Source organism: Ambystoma mexicanum, chromosome 6q (assembly GCF_040938575.1).
Source record: "Ambystoma mexicanum isolate Mex_15411 chromosome 6q, UKY_AmexF1_1, whole genome shotgun sequence".
NCBI lineage: Eukaryota > Metazoa > Chordata > Amphibia > Caudata > Ambystomatidae > Ambystoma > Ambystoma mexicanum.
In genome coordinates, this window is record NC_090937.1 from 210376526 (window position 1) to 210394639 (window position 18114).

At 44.7% G+C, this 18114-nt stretch overlaps 1 protein-coding gene across 3 annotated transcripts in view; it reads left to right on the forward strand.

Moving 5' to 3' along the window:
* The first annotated feature begins 294 nt into the window (after positions 1-294).
* Positions 295-18114, forward strand: part of EREG (epiregulin) — a 147090-nt gene continuing 129270 nt past the window's right edge. The window contains exons 1-2 of one of the 3 annotated variants that reach the window (XR_011282177.1): positions 295-888; positions 9429-9682. Coding sequence is in view for 2 of the 3 variants with exons in the window: in XM_069630647.1 (XP_069486748.1) it covers positions 846-888 (43 nt within the window). In the remaining variant the exon portion in view is untranslated. The remainder of the gene's footprint in view (positions 889-9428; positions 9683-18114) is intronic. The other 2 variants (XM_069630647.1, XM_069630648.1) reach the window with 2 other exon arrangements.

An 18114-nucleotide genomic window follows, 5' to 3' on the forward strand; every position in this document is an offset into this window, starting at 1 on the left:
GCGCCTGCACGTGGGTAGGTTTGAAGCCAAGTACACATTGACGTTGATGTGGTAAATCACCTGTAAAGGTAAAGCAGCCGTCCTGCTGCTCCCACTCTCCCCCAGGTGCATGAAGGCGGTCGCCTCCCACGTGTAAGGGAGACGTGCCCGCTCCTGTGCGCGCCCCGCCTCGAGGGTACTTCCGGAGCCAGGAATGTCTGCTATGCAGAGCGGCGGAGCATGCGGCCGGCGCGACGGGCCAATGGTTGAGCCGGGGCCCGTTCTATAAAGCCAGACGCGTCCGATTCCGCAGGCAGGAGCGGAGCGTAGTGTCGCGCTGCAGAGTAGGCCCATGTGCCTGCACTCACTGCTCTGATAAGGCCAACTCTCGAGAGGCTGCATTTAGTGATCTCTTTAACGCTCCGGTGACCGTTTGCACGCACACCTGTCACGCGTGGCGCACTGCAGAGCGTCCGAAAAAGCCAGCATACGGCCACAGTAGTCGGCATACACCTCTCACACAACTATTGCAGCGCACCGAGTGGGACGTTCACTGACTGCTTTTACAAGCATTTCCAGTTACACGCCGCTGCAGCCGGCAGCAATCGCATTCACACCCAGTGCCAGTTTACACAGACACTACGCATTGCTAGCCGCTCACCAGCCAGGGGCGAGCACCCTGTATCGGCCACCTCCAACGCCTGCAGCTCTTCTGAAGTGACAGCCACCTCCAAAGCCTGCAGCTCTTCTGAAGTGACAGCTTGCACGCACACCCATCGACTACACTGGTGTTGCCTCGGAGTACTGAATAGCACCGCAGAGCCAGCGCCCGCACGCTTTGCCACCTCTGAAGAGACGCATCCAGGATGGGCTGCCACCTGCTGACTCACCCGCTCCTCATTCTCTGCGGTAAGTCCTTTCGCTTTCCATTCTCTACGCCAGGTTCCTCTTGACTGTATAGAAGTGTGCCTTGACTGATGGAGTTGTTGGTTTACGTGAGTGTGCCAAGGCGAATCACCTGTTCCCCGACTTTTACAGAATCTGCGGTTATAGTGTACCAAAACAGCCTATACAAGTGAGCACGGTGAAATCCCCCAGTGGTCGCATCAAAATTAATTATTATATTGAACGACAAATGTGCTGCTTGTTATGAGCAATCTTTATTCGGAATGTGGCGCAGCGGCACGGACAGTTCTCGTGTAAGGGCGCGTGCCTCCCTCAAAGCTCCATTACATAAATTAGGCAATGCGCTACGAATGAATTAAACGTGGTCGCAGCAATTTAGTTTCAGAATTGTGATAAGAACCTGTTTGACAATTAAAACAAACGATGTGCATGACTCCAAGACACTGCGGGATTAATCGAGTGACGATGCTACAAACGTGACAACGAAAAGACTCAAATAAATGGTGTCAAGCATTATTATAAGCAGTTCAATCGATGATCACGGTTGACCTGCTTGCCTCAGGAAAGTGCAATGGTGATATTAAATGCTTTAGGTGGCTTGCAGTTTAGGGACAGTATGCAGAACGCTCTGTAAAACACGTTTATTTTGCATATGTATATATGCAAAAGAAATGGATATATATATATATATATATATATATATATATATATATATATATATATATATATATATATTTATATCGCATTGCATTTTATTCAGGAAATTAAAAAAAAACGGGACTCGAGTCCTAAAAAAAGTGGAGTTCTCTCACGCAAGCGACTTCACAGGGAGTGAACATTTCCTTGACTTAAATGTTCACAATTCATTCAATTTGTTTTTTCACGGGTGAATAACGTGCACAGGAGAAATCCACATTTGCCAATAGAATATGTGTTCCTATTGCATTGCTGGCTAACTTTAAAAACTACTCACCTTTAAGATCTAAACATTCCAACAATACATGTCCTGTATATCATAATATCAATCTGACTCATTTTACTGTGTTACAGTACGCTATACCCAGGGTCTTGCGGTAAAGGGTTTTGCTTTCCAACGGCACGCTACGAGTTCGAATCCTCACGACTGCACTGCCACTTAAAGTGGGTGCAGCAATTTTTTTTTAAAAACACATGGGTAGACGGCGTCCAAGCTCTCAAACATGTGGGCGGACGCCTTCCACCCGCCTGGTACCTTGACTTGTACCCTTATAATCTTAAAATCTCGTATGACAGAAATACAAAACAAGAAAAACCTTTAATATTTGCAAAATGCATACCAAAAGGACGTTAAATGAAAGAAACAAAACAGCGTGCACGGGACAAACTACACATTGAAGCACTGAAAATGCCACGCAGTTGCTACTGAAGATTGCTCGGGTGTTGTCAGAGCAGTTTCTAGTCCATTCGGGGCCCAGTGCGAATCATTACAATGCACCCCCCCCCCCCCCCCCCCACCAACCTCCCACACCACTCCAAGGCACGCAGCGCGCCACTCCCAAACTACACTGTGGCTTATCTACCGATTTCTAATGAAAAATGTGCCAGCCCTGCTTATGCCCTGAATAGATGATGGTCTAATAATTAGACGGAGCACATCAGTGCAGTTGTTTGTAATATGTTCGTCATCAGCACTCAAATTCAGACTTCCATGGTCGCTGCAGATGCTAAAGTTAAGAATGCCTTGCAGGGAATTGTGTGGCCCAAAAGGTTGGGTTTGCATGAGGGTGGCCAAGTTGTGCCTGTTGCCGCTTCACTGGAGTAAAGAAGGGACAGCAACCTGCTGAGCTATGAATTCCCAATGAGGTGAAACAGGCGCAGAGGCGCCAATAGGATTATGCAGCACCAAAGTCCTGAGTACACAAACTATGTTTATATTAATATATATATATAATCTGTGCACATTCTAATATTCCTGTTTCATTAATAATTATGTGAAGATATTCACATATATATCCAAGGAAAAAAGATTTAGTTGCATGGACGTTAAGGTGAGAGCTTAACGCAACAAAACCCCTGAAATTCAGCTAAAGCCACCTTAACTTCGCGCCCCCAGTTGCGCAACCTATGACCACAATAATGACAGCACAGATGACATCTCTAATTACATGTTGTAGGAGAACGCTGATGGTATCACAAATAGTATCACTGATGACATCACTGGTGACAACACTAATTACATTGTGTATAACAGATTACATCAATAATCACATTAGATATAACATCATTAATAAGTTAGCTCATAAAAACTTTGATTATCTTAATAACAATTTAGGCTCTGGACTTGGCCATGACGAAGGCTGTGTCAGTGGCCGTCACCAAACAGCATAGATAGTGGCCAGTTAGTGTTGTAAAATACCAATATGCATGTTGAAAAGCCATGCCTTGTGGCACGTCACTGTTTTAAAATAAACTGTGTGTGGTGTTGAAAACTGTAGTCAGTGGCAGCTGTGGCTACTGGCTAGTATTGTGTTGAAGTCCATGGCTAGTGGCTGGTTAGTGTATATAATATACAGTAGGCATGGCCGAAGGCCCGAGCTAATGGTTGTTAAGTGTTATATAATACATAGTGGGAACGTCCGAAGCTCATACCTTATGGCATGTTAGTATTTTAAAATAAACAGTAGGCACGGGAAAAAGATGTACAAACTGTTCATTATCAAAGGCCATGGCTAGTGGCCCATTTATATGTTAGAATATATATATGTTAGAATATATTAATTCTCGATTAAAATTTGATATTTAAATAATGGATCAGGTTCAATTAAATTTCTTGATTCCTTCTGTCTCCAAAATTGTATCCTCTGGTTTTCTTCCGTAATTAGTAATGTACTAATACCCTGACCCAGAGTGTGGGGTTTCCTGTGTCCTTCAGATAAATATAAAAAATTCAGCCCTTGGCTGTGCAGGTTATTTTATTCTGTTATTGACTGTGTGTTGATCCTGTTGAGGAATTTGTTTTGACATTTTTGTGCACTTTGCATGTGCATTGGTGTACCCCTTTCTAGTGCTGGAGAGTATCACACCAACATGGCTGAATCCGACACCATTTCATTTACGGAGGCACAGATAGCTGAACTCATCGATTACCAATTACCCATACAAAATCAAGGGTCTACAAGCGAATCTCTGTTGAGATTTAAAAAGAAGCAATTTCGCACTGAAATGCACGGACATGTACTAAAGGAATATCTAAAATCAAGTATCATTCCATGTTTATTTCTGGATGACAATGACTATAAGATAGCATTTAGTCAAGTAGCTACCAAATGTAGCCGTGACCTCTTGGTGCTAACTATAACAACAGCCCAGAGAGTAAGTGGTAAGATTTTGGAAACGCTATTGGAACAAGAGAAGTCTTTTTTGACAAATACGCTAATCACAGAAGCTAAACAAAAACTAGAGCAGATTGATAAATCTTTTCTAGAATTTAAGAACTTAACAATTGAAAAAAAGACAAATAAACTAAAAAAAGACATCTCACTCTTCAAAAAGGAATTGGTATATCCATACCTTGCAGAAGATTTCAATCCCCAAACATTTTGGAAAACTAACATAAATCAGAATATAGGTCCTAAAAAAAGATGGCTCACTTTTTCAGACACGTCGTCCAGTAATTCGGGCAATGATGATCTTAATCAATCTTTGGGCGACCCCCCTTTTCGAGGAAGGGGCGGCCGAAAAGGCCGCAGAGTAGCGCCCCAAGGCCGAATGTCCCGGGGAATGCCCATGCAAAACAATCCGGGACAGGGTATGACACACCGGGACTTTCAAACCCGCAACCGGGCTTACAGATGGTAAATGAAATATTACCAATCTTTAATCTCTCATCCCGTATATTAACAACATCGGAAACATCAGTACTTAAACGTGGCCTATCGTTTGTTCCATCGCAGAATCCTAGTGCAATGGCGTTGATAAGTGAAATTAAAGAATTTCTACGTAAACTTAGACTTCGGTTCTATTTTATGGACCATACGATGCTAAGGGAGCCTAACATCTCCGGTCTCTCAAAACCTTCTTCATTCACTCCGAGTTTGAGTGACCTTCCCCCTGAAGTAGCCATCTTTGAAAAATTGGTTCTTAAAGAAATAGAACAGCAGATCCGCCATTACAGACACCAATCAGGACCAAACTTAGATTTACTAGAATTCCAGGCCATTAAGACACTGGCCTCTGACCCTACCATAGTCATAAAAGCTGTTGACAAAGGCGGGGGGATAGTAGTCTGGGATGCCAATAAATATGACCAAGAAGTGTTCAGACTTCTTCACATTCCAGGTCATTACACCAAAATAGCACAAGATCCATCGAAGTTGATTAAACTTAAAATACTCCAACTCATGGAAGAAGCCAGCCAAGCAGGTTTCCTTTCGGTAAAAGAAATTGAATACATCAACCACTCAGATGATCGCATTCCTCTGTTCTATATCATGCCCAAGATGCATAAAGATATTCAAAATCCCCTGGGACGTCCAATTGTTTCAGGATGCGGATCGATTCTCGAGCCACTATCAAAGTACATCGATTTTTTCATCAAACCCTTGGCCATGGCAACACCTACTTTCCTCTTAGATTCCAGAGATGTGATTAATTTGGTAGAAAATCTGAACTTTGATTCCGACACACAAATATTGGTCACATTAGATATTGAGGCTCTTTATACAAACATACCTCAAGAAAGAGCTATACAGAGCTTAGAAATCATACTCAATATACAACCATATCCACATAGTGTTCCCACCAATTTTCTGTGTGAAGCTGCCAAGTTAGTTTTAACCAACAGTTTTTTTTAAATTCAAGGAAGAATTCTTTCTACAAATTAAAGGGACTGCTATGGGCTGTACTTTTGCCCCAAATCTAGCCATCATCTTTATGGCTCTTCTTGAGGAAGAAAAAATCCTGGCAAACTCAAATCCGTTCCGGCAACAGATTAAGTTATACCGCCGATACATTGACGACATACTCTTAATATGGGAAGGCAATACTCAGTCTTTAATTCAATTTGTGGAATGGCTCAACAAAGTTGATTCAGATATTCATTTCACGTTTGAGTACTCCACTACGAGGATTGCTTTCTTAGATTTATCTATCTTTGAACAAAGAGGTGTCTTACGAATTGAATTATTCAGAAAGACAACAGAAAGGAACACCACACTCTGTTTTGAGAGTCAACATCCCTCCAGCTTGCTATGGAACTTACCTTTCGGTATGTTCCTACGGTTACGCCGGAATTGTTCTGATATTGATAATTTTATCAAACATGCTACCATCCTAGAAAATAGACTATTAGAACGAGGCTACCCTAAAAAGCTCATCAAACACTCTAGAAAGAGAGCCCGCTATGCAAATCGAGATCTGCTACTATTACCTAAAAATGAGAACATTAAAAAAGAACAATTGGTTTGTGTCTCGACCTATTGCCAATACAGTAATACCATTAAAGGCATCATTTTAAAAAATTGGCGGGTCCTGAATGCATCCGGCATGATTTTGCCAAAACCCTTATTTGCTTTCAAGAAAGGCAAAAATCTAAAACAAAAAATGACACGTGCAAGTAGAACCTCAGCTAAACCAACCGCGATCAGGGACACCAACTTTAACCCAGTGATAGGGCATTATCCATGCACGTCATGTACTGCCTGCAAGTTCTAAAAAAAAACGACTTCTTTCATAATGGAAAATAAAACCTGGGACTTATGCACCTTTACAACGTGTAAAAGTAAAAACGTCATTTATGCAATTTCATGTCCTTGCAAAATGATGTATATTGGAAAAACCACGAGAGAAGTAAGCACCAGAATTAATGAGCATCGCTCAAAAATTAATACTCGGAATCTAAATGCTCCTATGGTAATTCATTTTGTTCAAATGGGCCATACTGCGAAACAAATTGAGTGGTTCTGTATTGAAAAAGTAATTGCCTCCAACGTAACCCAAATGACAAAAAAACTGGCTTACAAAGAACAATTATGGATCTTTAACCTAAAAACTTTAACTAATGGTTTGAACACACTAGAACCAGGTCTTTCATATTCCTAAAGGGGATCCACCATTGAGACGTTGACGTGGGAAACACCTTAGGTCCCGTCCATCGCGAGCCCTCTGATGCCACTGAGAACGAGAAAAACAGGCCGGTATACAATTCATAGTCCGTTTTTCACCTTGATTGACAAGCTACAGTCACGTGAGCGGCCCTTGCAGTCACGTGAGCGCTAGTATAGTATTTAAGAAGCCGTAGGAATAGTTCTTATGTCGCCAGAGGGGCGCCGTCGTGTTACGGACCACACAAACCCTGCGAGCAAGCATATTTTTAACAGCTCGTCCCGGAATAGTAAGTAGACTCTTCCTGTTTCTTGCTAGAAAGCATTATTTATTTTTTCAGCCACGAGCTACCCGGTATTTATTAGGCTTGCATACAGTGAGTCTTTGACTTTGTTGAATTATATATGCCTCCGGCTGCTGACACCCTTCCAATGCCGAGCACTCTCCCGTTAGTAACGTGTCACTGCCCAAGGCTCCTTTCCCAGGGATCACCTCACCTGGATCTTCACTGTGGCTGAGTACCTTCCGCCTCCTTCTCCGGTCCTTTTGGAGGTTTCTCTTCTTCCCCTTCCTTCTTTAGAGGTCTTTTTCCCTTCTTACGTTCAAAGAGATAGGGGCGGTCTCCTCCCGAGGCCACTTTGACCGTTAATAAAACAGTCAAGTGAACCCTGGGGAGCCCGCTCCTTCAAACAGGGAAAAAGCCTGAAAGGCAGAAAAAACTCTGTGTAGCTGCAGATGACGTTGGCCGGGTAGATTAGAAGGTCCAGAGGCAGGTGAGGACTTTCTACAATGATCTTGGTTGTAACTCCAAAGTATAGCGGCACTGATGCGGGGCCTTTCTGGAAGAAGGAGCCCGGGAAGGAGGGGTAAGGAAGAGTCGCTGAAGAGGACTTCCGCAATACACACGGAAGCGGACAAAGAAGGGTAAGCACGGGAATAGTACTACCGGAGAAACAGGTAAGATCAGAGAGAGCCAGAAGTCAGAACGAGAAAGAGCACAAGAGAGAATGAGTGAGAGAGAGAGTGAGAGAGAACGAGTGAGCTTGAGTGCGAGAGAGTGAGAGAGCGAGAGAACGGAGATGTAGTGAAAGTAACCCCGAGCAGGTGGGAGCCGACACGTCAGAACCCGGCCGCCGGGGAAGGCAGGTCTGCGGCAGCGCGAAGCAGATAGCAGAAACAGAACTAGACAAAGCCAGAAAACATAAACAGAGTGATATGCAAGGAAGGCAAAGGAAGAGAACCAAGATCCGGCGAGCAGGATAGGGCTGCAGAGGAAATATATCGCAGCAAAAGGGGAAATGCTGAGACGGGAGGAAATCTAGGAAGGCACTGGTAAGGAACAAAACGAAAGTCAGCGAAAGCGAGTTGCAACGCGACTCGCAGGGGGCGTGGCTTCCATATATGCCCGTAGACCGCTAACAGACAAGCCGTAGAGTCCTAATAGCGCCTCCATCTTGCCCATAGCTTCCATGGCCGCATCGGTGTGACAGTATGCCCTCTCCTTATCCCTTCTCCTCCAGGTTTCCCTGGGTGAAGGCGATGGAACAGTCTAAGTAGACGTGGGGCGTGAATGTTACGTCTGGGTTCCCAAGATCGTTCTGCAGCAGAGTACCCTTTCCAGTGGACCAAATACTGTACAGTGCCATGTCTGTAGCGGGAATCCATCAGCCTCTCTACCTCATACTCTTCAGGGTCAGGATCTTCGATCCTTGAAGAGGAGAGTCCAAGACGACTCATGGGATCTGGATGATGAGTCTTCAGAAGAGAGGTATGAAATACAGGGTGAATCTTCTTCAGACTAGGTGGTAGTCGTAAGCGAAAAGCGACAGGGTTCACCTGAGACAAAATAGGAAACGGACCTATGAAGCGGGCCGAGAATTTCCCTGGGTGAACCCAACGTGGAAGATGTTTGGTTGATAACCACACCTTAGTTCCTACTGTCCACCTGGGATTAGGTGATCTCTTCTTATCGGCGTATTTCTTGTAGCGGATCCTACTAGCCTCCAACTTCTGCAAAGCCAGAAAACATAAACAGAGTGATATGCAAGGAAGGCAAAGGAAGAGAACCAAGATCCGGCGAGCAGGATAGGGCTGCAGAGGAAATATATCGCAGCAAAAGGAGAAATGCTGAGACAGGAGGAAATCTAGGAAGGCACTGGTAAGGAACAAAACGAAAGTCAGCGAAAGCGAGTTGCAACGCGACTCACAGGGGGCGTGGCTTCCATATATGCCCGTAGCAAAAAAAGGCTAGACCGCTAACAGACAAGCCGTAGAGTCCTAATAGCGCCTCCATCTTGCCCATAGCTTCCATGGCCGCATCGGTGTGACATAACGTGAGCCCTGGCAATTGATTATCTTTGCTTCGGGAGTTCTACCCGAATTGTTATTGTGATTTGCGTGACTTTTGCTTCGCCCCAACTCGACCTTATCAACAGTTCTGACCTTTTTTCTCATTTATATAGGGAACGGGAGACTTGTGAATCTCTGGGTGTACCCCTTGAGTCTATGAAAATTTATATTGGAGGATTGATCCTTTCCTCCGAAATGGTGCTGCCTGCATGAAAAACAGCCACTGCAGGATTGAACCATTCCCATATCTTCAGCTGACGGTTACGCAGTACAGACGTGTTGGGACATCGCATATTGGTATAGCTGGTACTCCTGTTCTTCATATCAGGAATTTTCAGCTGTCTCTCCTCTCTCTTCATTCATGAAGGTTAGTTATTAAAAATTAGACCTATAAGCGCTCGCATAGCACACTGCCTGTATAAATAGATCACGCAAGTTTAATACATGGGAATTTGCATCTTCTCCCTAACTTAATGGGTCCGCTTGATGGCCACGAGGGGTTGATTCTCTCTGCACTTTGGGGCATCAATGATCATGGTAGCACTGTTTATAGCATGCAAAGTACCCCCTTGGAGTTATGGCACAAGGTAGGGGGAAGGTTGTGTTTTATTTTAAATCACTTTTAATGAATATGAATTGGTTGATAATTGGGGGTTTCCCTTTGTTTTCTCTAGTGGCTCTATGATGAGGTCTCCTATATGTATATCTCCCTGTCTTTTTAGAGTTGAATTGTTATTCTCCTGATGAAGGCGTAACTCAATTAAAGTTAAATACGCCGAAACCGGTTGAGAAACCAGTGATGAGGTCAACTTTGGACATCGATGTGACCCATCCTAAACTGATGACCACTTGAACTATCTGTTGTTGTGGCTTTTCATATATATTTATTATATATCTCTTTCTCTCTCTTTTTTATGAAGACAATAAGTAAATCAATTGTTATGACTTTTTTAGGATAAAGTTTTACCTTGCATGTATTATTGTGATGGATGTATGAATGGTTATTGGATGCCTGTGTACGAATGAGATGGATTATATGTGAAACTATGTGAAATTATGTGTTCTTAATTCCTTTCCTGCGATGTAAAATTATTGAGTGCTATGATTAATTCTTGATTAAAATTTGATATTTAAATAATGGATCAGGTTCAATTAAATTTCTTGATTCCTTCTGTCTCCAAAATTGTATCCTCTGGTTTTCTTCCGTAATTAGTAATGTACTAATACCCTGACCCAGAGTTTGGGGTTTCCTGTGTCCTTCAGATAAATGTATAGAATATATAGTGGGGACAGCCAACGGCTGTGATTACTGGCTAGAATTGTGCTAAAGCCCATGGCTAGAGGCTACTCAGTGTATATAAAATACAACGGAAACAGGTGAAAGCTGCAGCCACTGGTGAAGGACAAAGTCTATGGTTTGTGGTCTGTTAGTGTTTTAAAATGTACAGTGCACATGACTGAAGGTTGTGGTCAGTCTCCATGAGTGAAGGCCAGGATTAGTGCCCATTAATGTATTAAAATATATTTAGCCATGCACACTGACCATATCTGAAGGCCATGTTTAGTGCCCGATACTGTTGAAATGTAATTAGTGATGTCATCAGTAATGCCATCTGTGATGTCATCATTGTGGCCATAGGCTGTGCAACAGGTGGTGCAAAGTTAATGTGGCTTTAAATGAATTTCAGGTATTTCATTGCGTTAAGTTCTTACCTTAACATACATGCAACTAAAAAGTTTTTCCTTGAATTTCCAGTTGTTTTTTTAGAATATATTGCTCACCTTAACGTCCCTGCAACTATCGTTTTTTTCTTGAATTTCAAGGGCTTTGTTATTACTTAGATTTATTCCACACATGGCCTACGCCCATGCCCACTGTATTTTTTATAACACTACCAGACCACTAGCCATGGCCTTTGGCCATGTCCTGTGGGCACAGCCTTGTCCATTTTACAACTCTACCAGACCACTAGCCATGGCTTACGTCCATGTCCAGTGGGCATGGCCGCACAATATTTGAAAACACTTGCAACCCATCATTCAAAGATGTTCGTCAATCACAAACTAATTTGGACCTGCTTCGACACTGGTATTGTTATGTATAAAATATTGCAGGCTTTGAGAACTCACAATGTTTTTAGGCAATGTGCATTGAGATAAAATTATTTCCTGAGGTACTCTCCCTTTGGATAAACATTGTGCTACAAGCCCCTTGTTTTATGGCCGTCTCTTGGTAACTTTTATGATACATTGTAAAACCCCAACTAACCAGAGTAAAGCAGCACTGAAAAGGTAAAAAATGACCGGCTGCAAGAATAACATAGGCGCAGGTACTTTTGCCCCCATTGCGAAAATAAAAAGCTGGCACCCATGAATATATGCACAGATAAGGAAAAAAGAAGTAGGAACTGGGAAGGGAAAACATTAGGATTCATACATATAACCAAAGGTTAAAAAAAAAAACTTTTTTTCTCGCATTTTATATTTTGCACATTTTTTATGTGTTTTTCTTGCTAAAGAATGGGGTAATAAAATGGACGCTTAAAAATAGACCTAGCATTGGCAATTGGCTGTAGGTTCTGAAAGAGCCTTGCCCAAAGCGTCTAGGGTGCCACCTCCCACCTCGATCAAGCTCGGACAAGTTTTGCACATCACCACAAGGTCACCGCTTTCTAACTATTCTCAATGCCGGTATTAACCAGTATATCTCCTGACCGCCATATAGAACCCTTGCTCGTTGCTGCCTGACATATAATTTGAAACAAGGTGATATTAACGCTTCTTCATGTTTGGTACTCCATGTCTTAATATTCTCTTATGCCTGTGCTATTGCCCGTACATTATACCGCATTTAGCTGGTCATATCAACATGTATACTGCATTCAGCATTTGCCTAACGTCTTAACGATTGGCTGGCATATTACCCAACTTACACGCAATCCCATACCTTAGAGTTGGTCTGAGTCATGCCGTCGCCTGCCTACTATAGGCTAGTCCGCCATCTGTAAAGCATGCCTAGCTGCTGCAGACGGTTAACTAAAGACGCATTAACGGGTAGCTGTATCTAGCACGCTGGTCCCTGCATCATGAGAAACTGCACTTAAAATTGAATGCTGTATCTAGTAGATTCAGACCCTGCTACCAAAAACTTGTATCTAGCCAGTCAGTGACATAATACCTATTCGTACCTGATTCTGCATTAAGCCTGATAGTCGCATTTAGCCAGTTCCACACTCTGTTATCTGAGACTGCTCTTAGCGAAACAGCCACATTTAGCCTGTCTTGTTTCCTGCTACTTGTGCTTTGCCCCAGCCTGACAGTTGCATCTAGCATGTTCTGTACTCCGATATGTTATATGCGATTACTCCCAGCGTGATAACTGCATCTAGCCTGTCTTGTATCCTGCTATCTGTGACTACTCTTGCCTGACAGCTGCATCTAGCCTGCCCTTTACTCTGCTAAACGCTATATGTGATGTCTCACAGTATGACAGATGTATTCAGCTATCCTGTATTTGCTACCTTAGATTGCTCCTAGCATGATAGCTGCATCTAGCCTGCTTGGTACTCTCCCATTCATGACTACCCTGAAGTTTGATAGCTTGATAGCTGCATCTAGCGGACTCTTACATTGCTACTTGTAAATCACCCTAACACTTAACACCCTTACCAGCACGCTACTAGAAAGCTGCATCCCATACACAGCCTCCTCGTGCCATCCTTCTAGCCGACCTCCTGACCTTTCACAGGACGTCCCACTTCCTCTGTCCCAGTATGCACACTTTTGGCCTAGGCAAACTCCCCTCTGTCACCCACTATAGGACAGTATGGTTACCACTCTATGTTGCCTATTCCATCATACTAGCAGCACAGACCTACAGTCTACTCTCCAAAACTAGTTCCCTGCTCCTTGATACTATGCCTGCCACTATCTATTCCACCCAAAAACATAATTCATCACCTATAATGAATCAATATCAAAATTACTCTATCACACAAATGCCATGCAATATCAGGGACAGAAATTCAAGACTACGCGCTCGACTTTCTAAACTTCATGAACTACCTGCTAAAAAACGTGAACAGTTAAATCAACTAAAAAAGCACCTACCTCACAAGGTAATTGCAGAGCCCAATATGAAACAACCCAACCACAAAAGGTCTATAAGAAACAGCACCAAACGAATAGCTAGAGACCCAGCACCACTCACCTCACTCCTGAGAGTCACAATCCCAATCTCAAAGGAGCGCTCATAAACGCTAGATCTCTAGTCGCCCATGAAACGGAGATTTCAGATACTCTACTAACAGACAACCTTGACTTCCTAGCCATCTCAGAACCCTGGCTGCATGATGCAGCAGGTCCTGCCCTATCGCTAGCAGTTCCCGGTAACTATACGATCCTGCGAGCGGATAGACACACATCTCGAGGTGTGGTTTAGCAATCATAGCTAAGAATAGCCTAAACATGAGAATTATCACCACCTCCACTATGAAGTCCTGTGAATGTCTCACAGTCAAAATTGCCTCCACTAATTCACAAACACTAAACATCGTTCTTATTTACAGACCACCAGGTCCCACTGGAACCTTCGCGGAGGACATCTCCACGACCTTGTCCAATAACCGAAAAAGCACTTCCGAAACCTTAGTGCTAGGTGACTTTAACTTAGGTTATAATGACATGAAAGGCATCCAATCAACAGCTATTGCTTTGACCTTAAATGAGCTAGGATTCTCCCAGAAAGTCAACTCTCCCACTCATAACAAAGGTCGAATCCTTGATTGGATAGCAGTACATAACTGTAAAGTAAGCATCACAGATATTCTACCTCAGATCTGGACTGACCACCATCTGCTACTATTTACACTGACTACTAACCTGGTCAGTGCCCAGCTCTCGCTTGCCCCACCTGTGCACACGAGAAACAAAAAATTCATGACAGCAGAAAAATGAATGCCCCTCATAACACCCAAACTTAACCAGGTTCAAGACACCATCGATCCAAACTCTCTAGTCGAGTATTATAATGAGGCTATGAACTCAGCCCTCAACCACATCGCTCCGCTCAAATTAAGGAATAGCAAACCTAAAAAACATCTTAACTCATGGTTCACTCCACATCTAAAAAACCTTAGGCTACTCAAAAGAAAGCTTGAAACGGCCTGGAGACTCTATCCATCGGCCAAAAACAAACTCAACTTGACTAAATCATCCTCCCAATATAAGAAAGACATACTATTAGCCAAACAGGAAACCTATAATATCAGAATCTCTTAATCCAAATCTAGTGTCAAAGAATTGTTCAGCATTGTGACAGAACTGGAAACTCCTATTGTACCACAAGAAAACTGCATTAAGGATGGCCCTAACAAACAAAGTTACCAACTTACAAACTAAAATTGCCCTTAAGAAAGCCTCTCCAATTCCTCAGATCCCTCAGAACCTAGTCCCACCCGCACAGGACAAACAAAAACCACGTTTCTGCTTCTCTAAAGTTTCAACTTTGGAGGTTGAAAAGGTCATCCTGGGACTTAAACCGTCCAACTGCAAAGGCGATCAATGTATAGCTCTACTTATCAGGGATGCCGCTAGAGAATTATCGCCCTTTATCGCCCTTTATAACTAAACTCATCAATGCCTCTTTCACCACAGGCACTGTTCCAAATAATATGAAAGAATCATGGGTTCTGCCATTATTAAAGAAGCAAACCCTTGATCCGGCCATCCCCACAAATTTCAGGCCTATCACGACTGTGCCATTTCTACTAAAGATTTTAGACAAAGTGGCCTATATGCAAATACAGAACTTCCTAGAATCTAACCTTCTACTCGGATCCCGTCAATCTGGGTTCTGCCTGAAACATGGGCCTGAGACGGCTCTAATTGATCTTAAGGCCCAAATTGACGAGTGTAGAGACAATGGTCAAGCAGCCTTACTCCTTCTTCTAGACCTCTCGGCTGCATCCGACTTGGTTGACCACACAGGGCCTCATTAGGACCCAGGCGGTAAGGGGTTTACGGCGGCGTAAACAGCGCCGACCCTTATCGCCTGATTCCGAGGTCCCTTAGCGCCATGGAGGTTTTAACACCTGCTTTTAGCAGGTGTTAAAATCCATGGCGCTAAGGGACCTTGTTGTTAATTACGCCACCGTAATTTACGGTGGCGTAATTAACGCCTTCCCCATTCCCATTATGCCCTATGGGGCAAAAATGGGAATGGGGAAGGGTAAATGGGTTAATGGGGACTTACCGCCCCACTCACCTCGGAATGGGGCGGTAAGTCCGCCAACCACCATGGCGTAAACGTAGTTTACGCCATGGTGGTAAAGGTACGACCCAGGCGGTAACTTACCGCCTGGGTCGTAATGAGGCCCACAGTCTTATGTAGCCACCTAGACTCCGCAACCCACTTCTCTGAGATGGCTATAACCTGGATCAAGTCCTTCCTGAGTAACCGGACCATGAGAGACTTTTCTCCGTCGGCCTCAGCAGACCCAATCCCTATAACTTGCGGAGTACCACAGGGATCCTGTGTGTCACCCACACTATATAACGTATTCACTAAGCCCCTCTTCGACGAAATGGATCATCTGGTCATCACCTACACCATGGGTGCACAACAGTTGCGGCCCGCCATGCTCTTTTGTCCGGCCCGCGAGGCACAAATACTTTCCTAATGGAGGGCGGAAAGTCTTTGTTGTCTTCCGGGCCGGACAAAACACTGGCCCTCATTGGCTCAGCACACACGCACCACGTCGCTCCTACGAGCCACGTAATGCGTGTGTGCTGCACAAATGGAGGGCCAGCACTACGGCTGGCGTGGCTAGTAAGGCTTGATGCCGGAAGGCATTTCAGCCTTGCTGGCCACGCCAGCCGTAGTACGATTCCAGCGTTCCAGCTTACCTGCCGCTTACCTGCCTTCCAGCACGTCTCCGGTAAGTGTTTGTGTTTGTGTGTCGGGTTTGTTTTGCTTTATGTTTGTGTGTGTATGTTGAGATGCGGGGGTGGGGGAGTGTGTCGGATGTGTATGAATGTTTGTATTTGAATGTATTTTGTGTGTATGTTGAGATGCGGGGGTGGAAGGATGTGTCGGATGTGTATGAATGTTTGCATTTGAATGTATTTTGTGTGTATGTTGAGATGCGGGAGTGAGGGGTGTGTCGGATGTGTATGAATGTTTGCATTTGAATGTATTTTGTGTGTATGTTGAGATACGGGGGTGGGGGGGTGTGTCGGATGTGTATGAATGTTTGTATTTGAATGTATTGTGTGTGTATGTTGAGATGCGGGGGTGGGGGGGTTTGTCGGATGTGTATGAATGTTTGTATTTGAATGTATTTTGTGTGTATGTTGAGATGCAGGGGTGGGAGGGCGTGTCGGATGTGTATGAATGTTTGTATTTGAATGTATTTTGTGTGTATGTTGAGATGCGGGGGTGGGGGGGCGTGTTGGATGTGTATAAATGTTTGCATTTGAATGTATTTTGTGTGTATGTTGAGATGCAGGGGTCGGGGGGTGTGTCGGATGTGTATGAATGTTTGTATTTGAATGTATTTTGTGTGTATGTTGAGATGCAGGGGTGGAGGGGGTGTTGGATGTGTATGAATGTTTGTATTTGAATGTATTTTGTGTGTATGTTGAGATGCGGGGGGGGGGGTTGTCGGATGTGTATGAATGTTTTGATTTGAATGTTTTTTGTGTGCTGAGTTGGTGGGTGGGGGTTCGGGTGTGTATGGGTCCATGTTTGTGTGTGTGCTGAGTTGGGGGGTGGGGGTTCGGATCTGTATGGGTGCTTGTTTGAGAGTGTGCTGATTTGGGGGGGTGGAGGGGTTCAGGTCTTTATGGGTGCATGTTTGTGTGTGTGCTGAGTTGGGGGGTGGGGGTTTGGGTCTGTATGGGTGCATGTTTGTGTGTGTGCTGAGTTGGGGGGTGGGGGTTCGGGTCTGTATGGGTGCATACTTGAGAGTGTGTGCTGGGGTGGGGGGTTTGGAGTTGGGGGGGTGGGGGGTTCGGGTCTTTATGGGTGCATGTTTGTGTGTGTGTGCTGAGTTGGGGGGTGGGGGTTCGGGTCTGTATGGGTGCATGCTTGAGAGTGTGTGCTGAGTTGGGGGGTGGGGGGTTTGGAGTTGGGGTGGGGGTTCGGGTCTTTATGGGTGCATGTTTGTGTGTGTGCTGAGTTGGGGGTGGGGGTTTGGGTCTGTATGGGTGCATGTTTGTGTGTGTGCTGAGTTGGGGGGTGGGGGTTTGGAGTTGGGGGGTGGGGGTTCGGGTCTTTATGGGTGCATGTTTGTGTGTGTGCTGAGTTGGGGGGTGGGGGTTTGGGTCTGTATGGGTGCATGTTTGTGTGTGTGCTGAGTTGGGGGGTGGTGGGTTCGGTCTGTATGGGTGCATGCTTGAGAGTGCGTGTGCTGAGTTGGGGGGTGGGGGGTTCGGGTCTTTATGGGTGCATGTTTGTGTGTGTGCTGAGTTGGGGGGTGGGGGTTTGGGTCTGTATGGGTGCATGTTTGTGTGTGTGCTGAGTTGGGGGGTGGGGGGTTCGAGTCTGTATGGGTGCATGCTTGAGAGTGTGTGCTGGGGTGGGGGGTCTGGAGTTGGGGACGTGGGGGGTTCGGGTCTTTATGGGTGCATGCTTGAGAGTGTGTGCTGGGGTGGGGGGTTTGGAGTTGGGGGGTTCAGGTCTGTATGGGTGCATGCTTGAGAGTGTGTGTGCTGAGTTGGGGGGTGGGGGGTTTGGAGTTGGGGGGTGGGGGTTCGGGTCTTTATGGGTGCATGTTTGTGTGTGTGCTGAGTTGGGGG